Source organism: Carcharodon carcharias, chromosome 18, assembly GCF_017639515.1.
Source record: "Carcharodon carcharias isolate sCarCar2 chromosome 18, sCarCar2.pri, whole genome shotgun sequence".
Lineage (NCBI taxonomy): Eukaryota > Metazoa > Chordata > Chondrichthyes > Lamniformes > Lamnidae > Carcharodon > Carcharodon carcharias.
Window position 1 is genome coordinate 46767435 of NC_054484.1, and position 17583 is coordinate 46785017.

Sequence of the window (17583 nt, forward strand, 5' to 3'; positions counted from 1 at the left end):
AATAAAGCATATAGTTTATTTTTATTCATTCACAGGATGTAGGCTTTGCTGGCTGGGCCAGTATTTATTGCCCATCTCTAGTTGCTCTTGAGAAGGCAGTGGTGAGCTGCCTTCTTGAGCCGCTGCAGTCCTTGTGGTGTGGGTACACCCATAGTGCTGTGAGGAAGGGAGTTCCAGGATTTTGACCTTGTGACAGTGAAGGAACTGTGATATGTTTCCAAGTCAGGATGGTGAATGACTTGGAGGAGAATTTCCAGGTGGTGGTGGCCCTATCTATCTGCTGACCTTATCCTTCTAGATGGTAATGGTCATGGGTTTGGAAGGTGTTGCCGAAGGAGGCTTGGTGAGTTCCTGCAGTGCATCTTGTAGATGGTACGCACTGCTGCTACTGTGCATCGATGGTGGAGGGAGTTTGTGGATGTGGTGCCAATCAAGCAGACTGCTTTTGTCCTGGATGGTGTCAAGTTTCTTGAGTGTTGAGGAAGCTGCACTCATCCAGACAAGTGGGGAGTATTCCATCACACTCCTGACTTGTGCTTTGTAGATGGTGGACAGGCTTTGGGGAGTCAGGAGGTGTGCTACTCATCACATTATTCCTAGGCTCTGACTTGCTCTTGTAGTCACAGTATTTATATGGCTAGTCCAGTTCAGTTTCTGGTCAATGGTAACCCCCAAGATGTTGATCGTGGGGGATTCAGTGATGGTAATGCCATTGAAAATCAAGGGACGATGGTTGGATTCTCTCTTGTTGGAGATGGTCATTGCCTGGCACTCGTGTGGTGCGAACGTTACTTGCTACTTGTCAGCCCAAGCCTGGATATTGTCCAGGTCTTGCTGCATTTGGACATATGCGGCTTCAGTATCTGAGGAGTCGTGAATGGTGCTGAACGTCATACAATCATCAGCGAACATCCCCACTTCTGATCATATAATGGAAGGAAGGTAATTGATGAAGCAGCTGAAGATGGTTGGGCCGAGGACACTACCTGAGGAACTCCTGCAGTGATGTCCTGGAGATGCAATGACTGACCTCCAACAACCACAACCATTGACCTTTGTGCTGGGTATGACTCCAACCATTGGAGAGTTTTCCCCTGATTTCCATTGACTCCAGTTTTGCTCAGGCTCCTCGATGCCATACTCTGTCAAATGCTGCCTTGATGTCAAGGGCAGTCATTCTCAACTCACCTTGGGAGTTCAGCTGTTTTGTCCATGTTTGAACCAAGGCTATAATGAGGTCAGAAGCTGAGTGGGCCTGGCAGATCCCAAACTGGGCGTCAAAAAACAGGTTATCAAGTGCCACTTGATAGCACTGTTGATGACCCCTTCCATTACTTTACGGATGATCGAGAGTAGACTGATGGGATGGTAGTTGGTCGGGGTGGAATTGTCTTGCTTTTTGTGTACAGGACATACCTGGGCAATTTTCCACAGAGCTGGGTAGATGCCAGTGTGTTACTAGAACAACTTGGCGCAGCAAGCTCAGGATTTTGGTACTTTTGCTGGAATATTGCCAGGGTCCAGAGTCTTTGCAGTATCCAATGCCTTCAGCCATTTCTTGATATCAAATGGAAGGAATCGAATTGGCTGAAGACTGGCATCTGTGATGCTGGGGACCTCCGGAGGAGGCCAAGATGGATCATCCACTCATCACTTCTGGCTGAAGATTGTTGCCAATGCTTCAGTCTTATCTTCTGCATTAATGTGCTGGGTTCCTCCATCATTGAGGATGGGGATAGTTGTGAAGCCTCCTCCTCCAGTGAGTTGCTTAATTGTGCACCACCATTCACGACTGGTTGTGGCAGGACTGCAGAGTTTAGACCTGATCCATTGGCTTTGGGATCGCTTAGCTCTGTCTATCACTTGCAGCTTATGCTGTTTGGCATGCAAGTAGTCCTGCGTTATAGCTTCACCAGGTTGACCCTTCACATTTAGGTATGCCTGGTGTTGTTCCAGGCTTGCCCTCCTGCACTCTTCATTGAACCAGGGTTGATCCCCTGGCTTGATGGTAATGGTAGAGTGGGGAAATATGCCAGGCCATGAGGTTACAGATTTTGTTCGAATACAATTCTGCTGCTGCTGATGGTCCTGAGTTGCTAGATCTGTTCGAAATCTATCCGATTTAGCACGGTGGTAGTGCCACACAGCACACTGGAGGGTATCCTCAATGTGAAGCCAGAACTATGTCTCCACAATGACTGTGCGGTGATCACTCCAACAATACTGTCATGAACAGATGCATCTGCGGCAGGCAGGTTGGTGAGGTCAAGTATGTTTTTCCCTCTTGTTGGTTCCCTTACCACCTGCTGCAGACCCAGTCTAGCGGTTATGTCCTTTAGGACACGGCCAGCTCGGTCAGTAGTGGTGCTACTGAGCCACTTTTGCTGACTACTCAGATTACGTTCTGTGCCCTTGCCACCCTCAGTGCTTCCTCCAAGTGGTGTTCAACATGGAGGAGCACTGATTCATCAGCTCCCTCCCAACTGTATACCGCTGTGCTGCCACCTCTGCCAGTGGGACAGGACATACCCAGGCATGGTGATGGTGGTGCCTAGGACATTATCTGTAAGGTATGATTTTGTGAGGATGACTATGTCAGGCTGTTGCTTGACTAGTCTGTGAGACAGCTCTCCCAATTTCGGCACTAGCCCCCAGATGTTCATAAGGAAGACTTTGCAGAGTTGACTGGGCTGCGATTGTGTTGTTTTTTCCGGTGCCTAGGCTGATGCTGGGTGGTCCGTCTGGTTTCATTCCTTTTTTGTGACTTTGTTACAACTGAATGTACAGCAACAGAGGGCATTTAAGAGTCAATCACATTGGGTCTGGAGTCATATGTAGGCCTTCCCTAAAGGGCATTAGTGAACCAGATGATTTTTTGCAATATTAGACTTTTAATTCAAGGTTTTTATTGAATTCAAATTACACCATCTGCCATGGCGGGATTCGAACCCATGTCCCCAGATTATTACCCTGGATCTTTGGATCGCTAGCCTAGTGACAGTACCACTACACCATCGCCTCCCTGTATAGTATCTTAGACTTTATTAATAGGGGCATTGAGTACAAGAGTAAGGAGGTCATGTTGAGCTTATATAAGACACTAGTTAGGCATCATCTGGAGTACGTGTCCAGTTATGAGCACCATACTTGAGGAATGTGAAGGCATCGCAGAGAGTAAGGAGGAGATTTGCAAGAATGATTTAAGGGATAAAGAACTACAGCTGTGAGGATAGCTTGGAGAGGTTGAGACTGTTTTCCTTGGAGAAAAGAAGGCTGAGACTTGATAGAGGTATTCAAGGTCCTGAAGGGTATGGACAGGGTAAATAGTGAGATACCGTCCCCTCTCAAGTGTACATCAAGAACTAGAGGGCACAGATTCAAAATAATGGACAAAAGGAATAGAAGTGATGTGAGGAAAATTTTTACCACCCACAGGGTGTTTGGAGTCGGGAACAAACTTCCTGAAAGGGTGATGGAGGCAGGTCCGATCGAGGTATTCAAAAGGGAGTTGGATTGCTATCTGAAGAGAAAGAATGTGCAAGGTGGCGGGGACAAGGTTGGGGAGTGGGTCTAGATAGAATGCTCTTTCAGAGAGCCAGTGCAGACTGGATGTGCTGAATGGCCTCCTTCTGCATTGTGAAGATCCTGTGAACATTGAGAGTTGTCATGAGCCCCATGGATGCATTTGTGTGGTCCCAAAACTATCATTAGACTAGAACAATTGAATCTTGAAGGGCTGAGTTACGTTTAGTCTGCCAGGATAGTTGCTCTGCAGGGAGCTGAAACTCTTTCTGTTTTTCTCATCTTCCCAGATGGATCTCGAGGTACTTCAGGTTTCAGTCCACCTCATTTACACTACGAGATTCGGTTTCCTGGTATTTTGGAAAATTAAAGTATTTAAATTATTTAAACTTTAAATTATTAGTAGTTGTAACATGTTTATATTGACTAGAATGTTGCACCCTTCATCATCGTGAGGCTTTAGAGAACATTTTGTAAAATAAACTGCACACTTTATTCGGGAAATCCATTGGTGATACTGATTTTCAGAACTCCTTTCTCATTATTTAAAAAATAAGGTATTCTCATTTGGCAGGTTATTAAATTGCTTTATTTTTCCTAAAGTTTCCTAGAAATGAATCCTTATTCTTTTATTTTCTCTTTCTGTCATAGTGTAAAACACTCTCAGGTGTTTGTGACCACATTATCTCCCTATCTTCTGATCCGCTGGTTTCACAGTCTGCTCACTTGGAGGTGGTTCAGCTGACAAACATCAAACCCAGTGAAGGATTGGTAAGATCCATGTCTTTTTTGAGTCAAAGCTCAACTCTTTGAGTTGTGGTTAAAGGCAGAAGATACATGAGGTAACTTCAAATCCACTGCAGTTGGTACATCCATCATCTACTGCAAGACATAATTCAATAAAACATGTCCCGCCTCATGGTTATCAAATATAATTTTTATGATTTCCATAATAAAATATGGGCAACATTAAGTAAATCATTGGAGTTCATTGTAGCTACATATAACTATTAATACAGTAAATTAAAAAAAACACATTTAAATTGCACTTTTCATGACCATAGGGTGTCTCAAACCACATTACAGCCAATGATGTACTTTATGAAGCGTAGTTGCTGTAATGTCAAAAACACAACAGTCAAAACATTTTACACAAGGCGAACTCTAGAAAGAGCAGCGTGATAATGATCAGATAGCCTATTTTGTAATGTTATTTGAGGGATAAATATTGACCCCAGGATACAGGGATAACTCACCTGCTCTTCTTTGGAATGGTGCTCTGAAAAATTTTTTTTTACACCCATCAGAGCAGACAGATGGGGCCTTGGTTTAATGTATCATCTGAAAAACGGCACCTCTGACAGTGCAGCATACCGTCAGTACTGCATTGGAGAGTCAGCCTTGTATTTTCTGCTCAAGCTCTGGAGTGGGACTTGAACGCAGAACCTTGCGATCAGATGTGAGAATGCTAACCTGAGTCATGGTTGAGCTTCAAATAATATTATAAAAAGTATACTTTCATTAATTAGGAAAATCCTGTCTTTTTTTAATGCCGTAAACTCAAAATTAGTTTAATAAAATAGGTCAGGTGGAAAACCTGTATAGCTGTTGTAGGCGATTATGAAGGTGAGTTACATCATTAACATTGGATGGACTACAAAAATTAAGTAGTTGCTCCCACATGTTTCCCACGACTTTTAGGTTTGAAAAACTGAGTGCTGAAAACCAGCAATCAGTTGTCACTCTGAAAACCCTATGAGATAACCTCATGGTGAAGATAAAGGGCCAATTTTTTCCGGAAAAATATCAGCGAGTTCACAACCCACGTCATTCATGGGACGAAGATATTTGCCCTGACTTTCTGATGCCCAGAACATAATTGCAGCCAATTTTGTTGCTCCGTCATTTACTTCATACAAACAGCACCATAACTTTAATCTCTCTGATACTTTTAAGGAATTGCTGGATTTTTTACCTGAATTAGTCATTGAACTCACCACAGAAAGTTTGGCTGATACAATCTAAGTATCCTTTTAATGATGTTATAATTGTTAATGCAATACCAATCAATCTCTCCAGCCAAGAAAGAAAACAATTTAACTGATTGAATCTCATTCCTACATGTAGGAAATTGTTGTTAGAGATTTTTAAAGGTCAAATTTAAATTTTAATAGTTCCTTCTCACTTATCCTTTCTGCCTCTTTATTTCTTGCTCTTAATCCAATTTTTTCTCTGTTCCCTTTATTTCTCTTTCTTTACCTGATTTGACTCTATTTCATCTTTCTTCTTTGCCACTCTCTGTTTCTTTCTCAATCTTTAAATTTCATTGGCTAAGGAAGCAGACTTTTTGTCCTGTCGTTCAGTAAGGTTCCAGATACCCTATTGCCTTCTGATCGCTTGTAGCAAGTTGCGGCACAAAATTTTCAAGCTAAAGAGTCAGATAAGAAGTCTAACTAATAGGGCACACCATGAGAAAACCTGCTGCAGCAGGATTTGACCCAATGAAATTGCCCATTAAAGTCACTGCAGAAAGGTAGGACTCACATATAACAGGGTAATTATCCTTTTAACAATGGCCCAGTCAACATAATTGATGTGTCAACAAATGGATTTTGCAAAATTGGGGATTGGGCATAATGTGTTAAAAGGATTCTCCTACCTTTTATCAGTCAAATGTGTCAAATGCGATTCATATGTGTGTCACCATCCAGATGAACTCTTAAGTTCCCTTTCAAAACTAATCCAGTGGGGCATGTGGGAGTGCTTGAGTACTTTTACCCACATTTTCCAGTACATTCGGATAGCTGGACTAGTGCAACTATTATTATCTGGAGCTTGTCAATTTGTAAATATTCCTAAACTATAAAGCTTGATCATGGCAGTTATTTGTTATGGTTCTTATTCCAATGAATCTTCAGTAAAATATTCCCCACATCAAAATATTAACCTAAGCATTTTTGCTTGCATGTGATTTTTTAATAACTTAGAAACTGATGATGGCATGGCCCACTTGCAGTAAGATCTGTGCTCATGTTCCCTACCCGTTAATTTGATGCCTTAGGAGGCCACATAACATTTGAGAAACAGCTAGTGTGTCATCCAGTTCAACCCCCATTGTTTTCAAGATGTCTGTGCTCTTTTGGACAGATTTGTTTGCATCAGACCAGTTAATATGAATGAAGTCAGTTGGATTACTGGCTCATTTGGTTCCCTCATCAGTTGGTGCAGGAGTGGGCTGGCCTGGCAATTGTTTTTTCCAGAACTCAGCCAGCTCAGTCAGTAGTAACATTACTGAACCACTCGTGATGATGAATTTTGAAATTCCCTGCTGAAAGTAAGCCATTGCTTCCCTCAGAGTTTCCTCCAAGTGATGTTCAAAATGGAGAGTACTGATTTGTTACTTCAGGTGGAGTGGTAGTTATGATGAGCAGAATGAGCTCCTTTCTGTGTATTAAAAAAGGTAAAATACTGCGGAAACTGGAAATCTGAAATAAAAATAGAAAATGCTTGAAGTATTCAGCAGGTTAGAGAACAACTGTGGATAGAGAAACTGTTAACATTTCAGGTTGGTGATACTTTGTTATACGGGGAGATGATGTGCAGTGGTAATGTCACTGGACCAGGCTAACATTCTGGGGATACAGGTTCAAGTCCCATCGGGGCAGCTGGTGGAATTTAAATTCAATTAATAAAATCTAGAATTGAAAGCTAGTTTTAGCAGAAGTGACCATGAAACTAACATTTTTGTAAAAAAAACCCCATCTGGTTCACTAATGCCCTTTAGGGAAGGAAATGTGCCGCTTTACCTGGTCTGGCCTACATGTGGCTCTGGGCCAAAATCAATGTGGTTGACTCTTAAATGCCCTCTGAAATGGCTTAGCAAGCCACTCAATTCAAGGGCAATTAGGAAAAGGCAACAAACGCTGGTCTTCCCACATCCCGTGAAAAGATAAATAAAAAACTGGAAAAAGTTAGAAATGTAACAAGTATTAAGCAAGTACAGAGGCAACGAAAGAGGGAGAGGAGAAGAAGAAAAAAGAGAGTCTGTATAGGGTGGAAGGCAGGAGAGATTAAATGACAAAAGGGAAATGGTCCAAGGCAAAGGAAGATGATAATGGAACAAGTAAAGAAACAAAACATGGCTCTGAAGGAGGTATAACTGGGAATAGCAGAATCACCAACAACTGCTGCCCAAAAAATGGGAGCAAAGGTTATGATCTGAAATTGTTGAACTCAGTCTTGGGTCTGGAAGCTTATAAAGTGCCTAATCAAAAGGTGAGGTGCTGTTCTTCAAGCTCACATTGAGCTCAATTGGAATATAGAGTAAGCTAAAGATCAGAGAGAGAGTGGGGCAGAGAATGAAAGCGGCAGATGATCGGAAACTTGTGGTCACACTTGCGGACTGAACGGCGATGTTCCATGAAAGGTTCATCCTTCTGCATTTTGTCTCTCCAGGGTTGAGACTACAGTATACTAAATTGAAATAAGTATGAATAAATTCCTATTTCACCTAGAAGGAGTTTTTGGGGCTAGGACAGTGGGAGTGGAAGGGGGGGTAAAAGGGTAGATATTGCATAGGGAGGCGCTGTGGGAGGGCAAGGGGATATTGGGTGTTGATTGAGGAGAGGAGGGTGTCCCAGAGGGAATAGTTCCTTCAGAGTGCTGGGCAGGTTGGGAATGTTGTGCAGAAATACTGATATTGAATATCAAAGTTTATGGAGAACCTTGTGCATCAGTAAACAACTATTCTTTTGTAAAATGCAAATAAATTTTTACAGCATTTTCTATCACTACTTCCATGTTCATACCTGTCGCAGCTTTTAGTTTTGGTTCTTAATGATTGCATTATTTTTAACACCTTACCAAATGGAAAGCCCAATTTCTACACACGACAAGTTGGTGGATGTTTGACAAGTAATAGTGTCAGTGAATTCACGACATCGATAGGTACATTTTTGCATCAGTAGAAGTTAATGTAACGTTTGGAGCCCAACTAGTTACATGAAGAAAACACTGAATAAGATGTGGCATTTATTCAAATATATTCGATGAGATCAGAATCGTGCTCTGTTGTGAAGAATTTCCCAGTCAAATAGCCTACTAACACATTTTAAGCTTGCAGGTAAAGAATGGCTACCTGACTGAGGTACAAATGCCTCTGGAACTGTATCAGCATCTTCAGGAAATGGGGGAGGAGGTTGTTGAGTGGGAGAAATGCCTTTTTCTAAAAATAAGATAACATTTATAATTTGAACATTCTTTCTAAACATTCAAAGAAAAAAATAATTTTGCGATGTAAGATGTGTCAGTGCTTCTTGTATCTTATATTGTAACTTATGTAACATATAATACATGGTAATTTAGATATTTATGCATTTTTAAAATATAAAAATATTCTTTTGTTCAGACTTGCCAAGCCAGGTTATGTGGAACTATTCTGCTGAAGTACAATTTACTGTTACATGAAAATGCTAATATTCTTGAAACAGGAAATTTTATCAAGGTGCTCAAAATCTTGAGGAATCTTGGACAGAGTTAGATACAGAGAACCTGTTCCAATTGGCAGTAAGTTCTAGAACTAGAGCAGGCTTATCCAAACTTTTCGCTTGGGGAGTCCATTTCCATTTTTTTCTCACTCAAGAGGCCAATAAGCACATTTAGGAAAGTTAAAGTTTGGCACAAGTTTAAACTGAATTTCAAAAAAACGGTTGTGGTACTAAGAAAATAAACAATTTGCTGAGCAATAACAAAGTAATGGCAAAGCAATAAATTGTTGTTAGAATAAGAGTAATTCATTAAAATGACCAGATTGCACACCGACATGTTTCACAGCTAAATATAAGCAATGTGCACCTTGCAAAAGCTGCACTTTACTTGGGACTTCGAGGTTTGTGGGCAAACCTTGCTTCGGGCAGCACTTAGTCATCAGCACCAGGCTTCACAGGCAGCACCACATCACAATTAGGAGAGCTCATGGTTAGTTCTCTACTTACGAGGGCTGTGGCTTGCTTGGGGCAGGGGGAGAAGTGGCCCCAGGCAAGGGAAGAGGCTGCAGGGTGAAAGCTGTACAAGGGAAGTGGGGTATCCCGGGGTGTGTGGGGACACATGTTGATCTGTGTAAGTGGCCTCAAGAGGGTGAGGACTAAGGAGGCAGTCTCCAGAGGACATGAGACCAGATGGGGATGTCAGGGTGTGTGTGAGGAAGTGAGTGGTATTATCCCTTGAGCTAGCTGCCTTACCCTAGCGGCCAGAGCGGGGTACAGGACAGGGCTCCAATGGTGTCCCAGGGCTGCGTCACTGAATCAGGAAGTGCAGCCTTCTTGCCTTTTGGAGCTATATGTTCTGTGCAGCAGTCCTGGGCTGGAAGCAGAGAGGTGTGCATGCGGCTGCACTTTAAATATGGCGCCTGGCGTGAGGAAGCAGCAAGGTGACGGCATGATGGGCAAATCGGAAGCCTTTTGCCAGTGAATCGGCATATTTCCTGGGAGTGCATGATTAATGAGGCGGGATTGGGTCGATATGACATGAAAACCTGCCATTGCAACGAGTGGGTAAAACGCCCTATTTCCTGCCCGCAACCGCACCTAGTGCAAACCCGGAATGATTCTGCCCACTCTTTCAGTCCCCCACACACAAACCCACTCTCTCGCTCCCATGCACACAGACTCACACACACACTCTCACTCATTCAGTCTTGCACTACTCTCGCCCTTTCGCTCACTCTCACACAAACACACATTCACATGCATACACACTCACTCACTCTCACTCACACATGCACGTACACTCACTCACTCACTCACACGCACGCACGTATCACTCACTGACTCCCACACACACACATGCACCCTCTCACTCCCACATGCACACACACAGACACTCTCTTGCTCACACAGACACACACAATCACTCACTCACTCTCAATCTCTCACTTCCATCGCAAACACTCTCTCACTCCTACACGCAGACGCACAGACACACACACGCTCCCTCTCACACACACACACACACTTTCTCACTCCCCTACACACGCGTAATCAATCGTCACGCTTACACATGATAGCCAGCGTCTTTCCCACCTCCTCCGACCCCAGGCTCCATAATCTCCTTCCTGTTAACTCGGCAGTCTTTCCTTCCCAGTGCCCCAGCAGCCATCTTCTCATTCTCAGAGCCTCTGTAGCCTCTCCTTCCCAGGGCATCGGCAGCCTCTCTTTCCCAGTGCACCAGCAGCTAGACTCTCCTTCCCAGGCCCCCAGCAGCCAACCTGTCCATTCCCAGGCCCTCAGTCGCCAACCTCTTCTTCCCGGATCCACGGTCCCCAGCCTCTCCCTCCCGGGCGCTCGGTCCCCAGCCTCTCCCTCCCGGGTGCTCGGTCACCAGCCTGTCCTTCCTGGGCCCTCAACAGCCTCTGCTTCCCAGGGTCTCAGCAGCTTCTCCTTCCCGGGGCCTCAGTCACCAGTCTCTCCTTCCGGGCCCTCGGTAGTCTGTCACTCCTTCCCAGGCCCTCAGCAGTCTGTTCTTCCTGGGCCCTTGACAGACTCTCCTTCCCAGGCCATCAGTCGCCGCCTCTCCTTCCTGGGCCCTTGGTCATCAACCTCTCCTTCCCAGGGCCTCAGCAGTCTCCCCTTCCCAGGCCCTCGGTCGCCAGCCTTTCCTTCCCGGGCCCTTGGCAGTCTCTCCTTCCAGGGCCCACAGCAATCTCTCCTTCCAGGGCCTTCTGCCACCAGTCTCTCCTTCCTAAGCCCTCAGTCACCAGTCTCTCCTTCTCAGGCCCTCAGCAGCCTATTCTTCCTGTATCCTAATCAGTCTCTCCTTCCCGGACCCTCAGTCACCAGCCTGTCCTTCCCAGGCCCTCGGCAGCCACTCCTTCTGGGCCCTCGCCAGCCACTTCTTCCTGGGGCTCAGCAGCCTTTCATTCACAGGGCCCGGCAGCTTTTCCATCCTTGGTCCCCAGCGTCCAGCCTTTCTTTCCCGGGGCCCCTGGCACTCTCACTGCTTCTGCTTCTGCCCTGCCACCCGCAACCCACCACCCCCTGCTGCACGCCACTCATGGCACTCTCTCTTTCTCTCTCTTTCTCTTGTCCCTCCCTCCACCCAGCCTGAAAGAAAACCTCTTTCTTCCCGGCAAACTTCCTGCCGCTGGCGTTTGCTACTTCTCCAATAACAGACTGTTTCCCTCCTGTGTTTGCTGCTGATAGGCTTATCAGTGAGCCTATCAGCAGCAGACATTGGAGAGGAGTGGCCTGTGATTCGAGGAACAGCTCCTTGCAGAATCTTCCACTCCACCTTACCTATTTAGCCACTGTTTTGAAACCTGAGTCCTGGGACCGCATAGCGGAACTTCGGATGCCTAGGTTGGCCAAGCCTGAACTAGAGGATATTGATTTAAGGTGATTGGAAAAAGAACCAAAAAATGACATGAGAAAAAACATTTTTAGGCAGTGAGTATTTAGGGCCTGGAATGCAGTATCTGAGAAGGTGGCCAAACAGATACAGTCATGGATTTTGAAAGGGAATTGGACAAGCACCTAAAGAGAAAATATTTGCAGAGGAAGGGCAAGAAAGTGTGACTAACTGAATTACATTTGCAGAAAGTTGGCACAGACATGATGGGCTGAATGGCTGCCTTCTGTGCTGTAACTATGATTCAATATGATTTTTTACTTTTAAACTACATCTAATATTCAGCGTAACAACGCATCTTTAAACTGCTCACTAAAATAGCGTCTGCAGTATTTGGTTGATCGGTTTTCATCTTTGCAAATCCAATTTAGCTGACTGAATACCAGTATGTCGGCTGATGAACCTGTCTTCTCTGATTTAGGTACCCAAATGCATTCAATCTGTTTACACATAATAGTGTACCTTAAAGATAGAACAGATTTATTGACTTTGCTATTGCAGTAAGTTTTATGACTTGCTCTTGTTTGTAGCAGTGCCCATTCTCTGACACATTCATTAAAGTGTTAGAACACAGCCACTTCTCTGATTATTTTTGGGGAATCATTTAGTTTTATTTTGGTTTTGATGTGATGAATAGGACTGAATAATTTACAAAATGTTGGTACATGATAATATATGATAAATGTGAGAATATTGCATTTCAAGACTTTCATCACATTTCCTACTATTTTTCCTACCTTTGCATAGGAAATCTGGTTCCTGTAAACCTTGATGTATCTCCAAAGTTCAAAAGTAGGTTTTTAATTAGTAGATCAAGCCAAACAAGATTAGTTCTACAAAATCAATTTCACAGTGCTGCAATAGAATCATGGAACTTTATGGCACAGAAAGAAGCTATTTGGCTCATCCTGTATATGGCAGCTGAGGAAGAGCCATCCAACCTAATCCCACTTTCTAGCTCTTGGTTTGTAGTGTTATAGGTGTGCATTTTACCTAACATACAAAAATACAAATTAGGAGCTGGTGTAGGCCATTTGGCCCCACGAGCCTGATCTGCCATTCAGTAAGATCATGGCTGATCTGATTGTGGCCACAGCTCCACATCCCACCTACCTCCAATGACCTTCGACTCCCTTGTTAGCCAAGAATCTATCTACCACTGCCTTAAAAATATTCAATGACCCTGCCTCCACTGCTCTCTGTGGAAGAGAGTTCCAAAAACTCACGACCCTCTGAGACAAAAAAACTCTCCTCATCCCCTCTTTAATTGGAGACCCCCTTTATTTTTAAACTGTGTCCCCTAGTTCCTGTCTCTCCCACAAGGGGAAACATGCTCTCAGCACCCACCCTGTCAAGTCCCCTCAGGATCTTATACATTTCAACAAGATCACCTCTCAATCTTCTAAGCTCCAATGGATACAGGCCTGTCCAACCTTTCTTCATAAGATAAGCCCCCATCCCATCCCTGCAAGTCTCTGAACTGCTTCTAATATATTTATGTCCTTTCTTAAATAAGGAGACCAAAACTGTACACAGAATTCCAGATGTGATCTCAGCAATGCCTTATGTGACTGTAGCAAAACATCCCTACTTTGATATTCCATTCCCCTTGTAATATCAATGTCCCATTTGCCTTCCTAATCACTTGCTGTACTTACATACTAACTTTTTGTGCTTCACGTAACAGGACACTCAGATTCTGTAATCTCGCTCCATTTAGATAATATGCAGCTTTCCTATTTTTCCTGCCAAAGTAGACAGTTTCCCTTTTTCCCACATTATAGTCCATCTGCCAAATTTTTTCCCACTCACTTAATCTATCTATATCCCTTTGCAGATTCCTTATGTCCTCTTCACAACTTACTTTTCTACCTATCTTTGTATCATCAGAAAATTTAACAACCATATGTTCAGTCCCTTCGTTCAAGTCATTGATATAAATTGTAAATAGTTGAGGTCCAAACACTGATCTCTGTGGCACTCCACTTGTCACATCTTGTCAACTGGAAAACGACTCATTTATGCCTAATCTCTGTTTCCTATTAGCTAACCAATACACTATCCATGCTAATATGGTATCCCCTACATCATGAGCTCTTATTTTCCGTAGTAACCTTTGATGTGGCACCTTGTCAAATGCCTTCTGAAAATCTAAGTACATCACATCCGCGGGGGTTCCCTTTATCCTAGTTGCTTGTTACTTCCTCAAGGAGCTCCAATAAATTAGTCAAACATGATTTCCCTTTCACAAATCCATATTGACTCTGCCTGATTGCATTACAGTTTTATAAGTGCCCTGCTATACCTTCCTTAAAAATAGATTCCAGTATTTTCCCAATGACAGATGTTAAGCTAACTGGCCTGTAGTTTTCTGCTTGCTGTCTTCTTCTCTTGAATAGAGGAGTCACATTTGCTATTTATCAATCAGGTGGGACTTTTTCAGAATCTGGGGAACTTTGGAAAATTAAAACCAATGCATCTAATATCCCAGCAGCCACTTCTTTTAAAACTCTAGGATGAAGTCTATCTGGACCTGGAGACTTGTCAGCTTTTAGTTGTAATAACTTTTTCAGTACCCTTTCCCTGGTGATTGGAATTGTTTTTAGTTCCACCCTCCCTTTCACCTTCTGCTTCACAATTATTTCTGGGATGTTACTGCTGTCCTCTATAGTGAAGACAGATGCAAAATATCTGTTCAATTCACATGCCATTTCCTTATTTTCCATTATTAATTCTCAAGATTCACTCTCTGGAGGACCATTTTGCTAACTCTTTTCCTTTTCAAATACCTATAGAAACTCTTACTATCTGTTTTTCAACCTAGCTTTCTCTTGTAATCGAATGACTCCCTCCTTTATGCGATGAAAGTTTCTGCCCTCTTCATCCTCTGGGTGAAAAAAGTTCTCCTCAATCTCCTCTGATCCTTCTACTAATTAATTTTAAGTCTAGGTCCTGTGCTTATTAACTATTTTGCTACGGAAAACAGGTTCTTTCTATCCATTCTATCTGGACATTTCATAATTTTATACGTCACAGTTAAATCTCCCCTCACCCCTTGCCGTCCCAAAGAAGACAATCCCTATCCAATTCTCCTTTGTACCCTTCACAATGTAATGCTTTTGTTCTATATTTCATAGCTTTCCTTGAACCATATAACCCATCAACCAATCACTAGGGAACCTGAATCCACCTGAAATAATTCTATGTGGAAGTGGATTCCATCTTTCATATTTTCAGGGAGATTAAAAAAATATTTACACTTTACCCAAGTGATGATGTATCATTGGTTTGATCTGGACAGTTGGTGTTCGCAACAATTCAGTTACGGCTATGACCATTATATGGCCATCTCAATCCTGCCCCCAAGCAAAGGAGGTTCTGCTGTAGAACTTAGCTCCACCATTCTGTGCCCAAATACTCAATATCCAAACCTTCATCTGGCTTACAATAGTTTAAATCTGTTGCATCTTAGTATGTATGAGTGGGCATTTAACCATAATGGGCTGGATTTTCGTGGAGGAAGGGGGGAAGGTTGAGTGGGGAAACTTCCTGTCTTAGCAGACCGGTCTCCTTGCAGGGGCCCCGCCTGCCATACCTTTGATCCGGGGATGCAAGGACAAGATGGAGTCAGGCCTGCTGCCTGCAGAGACAGCCCTGAGACAGCATTGCAGGCAGGTGGATGGCTAGGCTGGCAGGTTAGAACACCCGCCTCCGTTCACTGAGACTTCAGCCTAGTTGTAGTTAAGAATGTCAGGCCCTCATGCCCTCACCCTTCACCCCCACCCATCCTATAAGCCCCCTCCATGCTCCCTCATGCCCCTCCTATAATCTCCACTTCTCCTCTGATCCCCCTTCTCCCATACCCCTTCATACCTTGCATACCTCCTCCATGCCCCTCATGTATCCTCCATAGTTGCTCACCCAGTATCCACTTTGGGGAGACCTGAGAAGCCATGTCTCTGAAATGGACATTTAAAAAGAATTAAACTTCTAGCAATCTAATAGAGCTGTCAATCAGACACACTTCAAACTGAAGTAAACTCCCATTCAAAAAAGGCCATTCAAAAAAATTATATCTCCCCAAATGATCAGTCTGTTGTAAAACAAACAGACATCTATTCACTAACCACATCAAAGACAATTAAACTTTACTAATCTCTTAAAACTGTCAGTCAAACTGTCCACGTAGCCTCCTGTTAGGATAATTGGTTCTGGATCTTTTGAAACACAGTCCACCATTCATAATGGCACCAACTATCAAAACAAAACCTTGGAAATGCAAACAATAGAGTCTTTTTAAACTGGAAAGACAGGTGGCCCTGGTTTTTCTAAGCTACACCAGATGTTCTGTCAATCATAGAACTGGAGAAGCAGGTGGCTATTTTTTCCCTTCAAGTGAAAGCTACAGCCTTTTTTTTCAAATTTAAAAGGCTTTGATTATTTTAATCACTTCATATCATGGCACTTGGGGCTGGATTTTAAGAGAGTCGGGAAAATTCTGCGGACCTTTAAAATGGTGGGCAGGACACAGGTGCAGAAGTTACACCCCCATTTTCAACAGGTCAAACTTTTGCCGATATGGGAAAAGAGACGGAGCGTGATTCACACATGAGGGAAATACAAACTCAACAGGGCTATTTGAACTCAGCACTGAGCTCAAACAGGCCCCATTTTGTCTGTTCCAAGGGCCTCAACCTCCAGTGTGGAAGTCTTGAATTGATGGAGTAAACATAAATGCCCTTGAAGTGTGGATAAGGTCTGTATAATTGCCATGATCTGAAGTTTTTTAAATGCCCTGCTCTTTAAACTTTAAAAAAATGCAGTTGTCGCTGAGAATTTAAAAAAACCTGCTAGACTGCCTTGATTGACAGGTGTAGGTTAAAAAAGCAGTAGTATCTATCCATGCAGTTTCCATAGAGTTTGTTGTTGATATTTCCCCAAGAGCTATCATTATGTCATCATGAATGCTTGACTGAGATTCAAAAGTTACATTTATCTCAGCAAGGGGCTCTGAGTTCAGTATTTGATTGACAGTTTAAGGAGTTTATTAAATGATTAGCTGTCTTTAATGTGGGATCTAAATAGAAGTTTGTTTTTATAAGAGATTAGCCACTTGAGATTTAAATGTTTGAAGGAGCTTTACGAATGGAAGTTTTTTCAAGTGTGTAGAAGTGAGAACTTATTAAAATGTTTGAAGTTCATTGTTTTCATCTCCACATGGTTCCTGAGGTCTGCCCATGGTGGATACTGGATGAGTGGCTATATAATTGGCATGGAGTGTATGAGGGACCATGGGGGGTGGTGGGGTGCACAAGTTGACATTGAGTTGGCATGGAAGGTATGAAGGACCACGGAGGGGGGTGAGTGGCTGTCAGGGGTGAGGGCTAGAGGGCCTAACAACTTCTAAAACAACTGGGATGAAGTCCCAGAGAACCGAGACGGGCCTTCTAACCAGCCTGCCTCGACACTTACCCATCTATGCTCTGCTTCTAGGATCGGCGGGTCCGACTCTATTTTGCACCTGCACCCCACCACTCCCCACCCCCTCACCTCCTCCACAAGGGAAAATCAGGCATTTCAGGGTAATTTTTACTGAAGCAAGTGCGCTTTTCCCAATTCCAGCTACCCACCTTGGTGGCCAAAATCCAGCCCTTAAAA

General features: G+C 43.4%; 1 protein-coding gene across 4 annotated transcripts in view; it reads left to right on the forward strand.

The window, feature by feature from the left end:
- cnksr2a (connector enhancer of kinase suppressor of Ras 2a) overlaps positions 1-17583 on the forward strand; it is a 580037-nt gene that overhangs the window by 238482 nt on the left and 323972 nt on the right. For all 4 annotated transcript variants that reach the window (XM_041211522.1, XM_041211523.1, XM_041211524.1 and 1 more), the window contains exon 6: positions 4174-4293. In XM_041211522.1, the coding sequence (XP_041067456.1) occupies positions 4174-4293 (120 nt within the window). The remainder of the gene's footprint in view (positions 1-4173; positions 4294-17583) is intronic.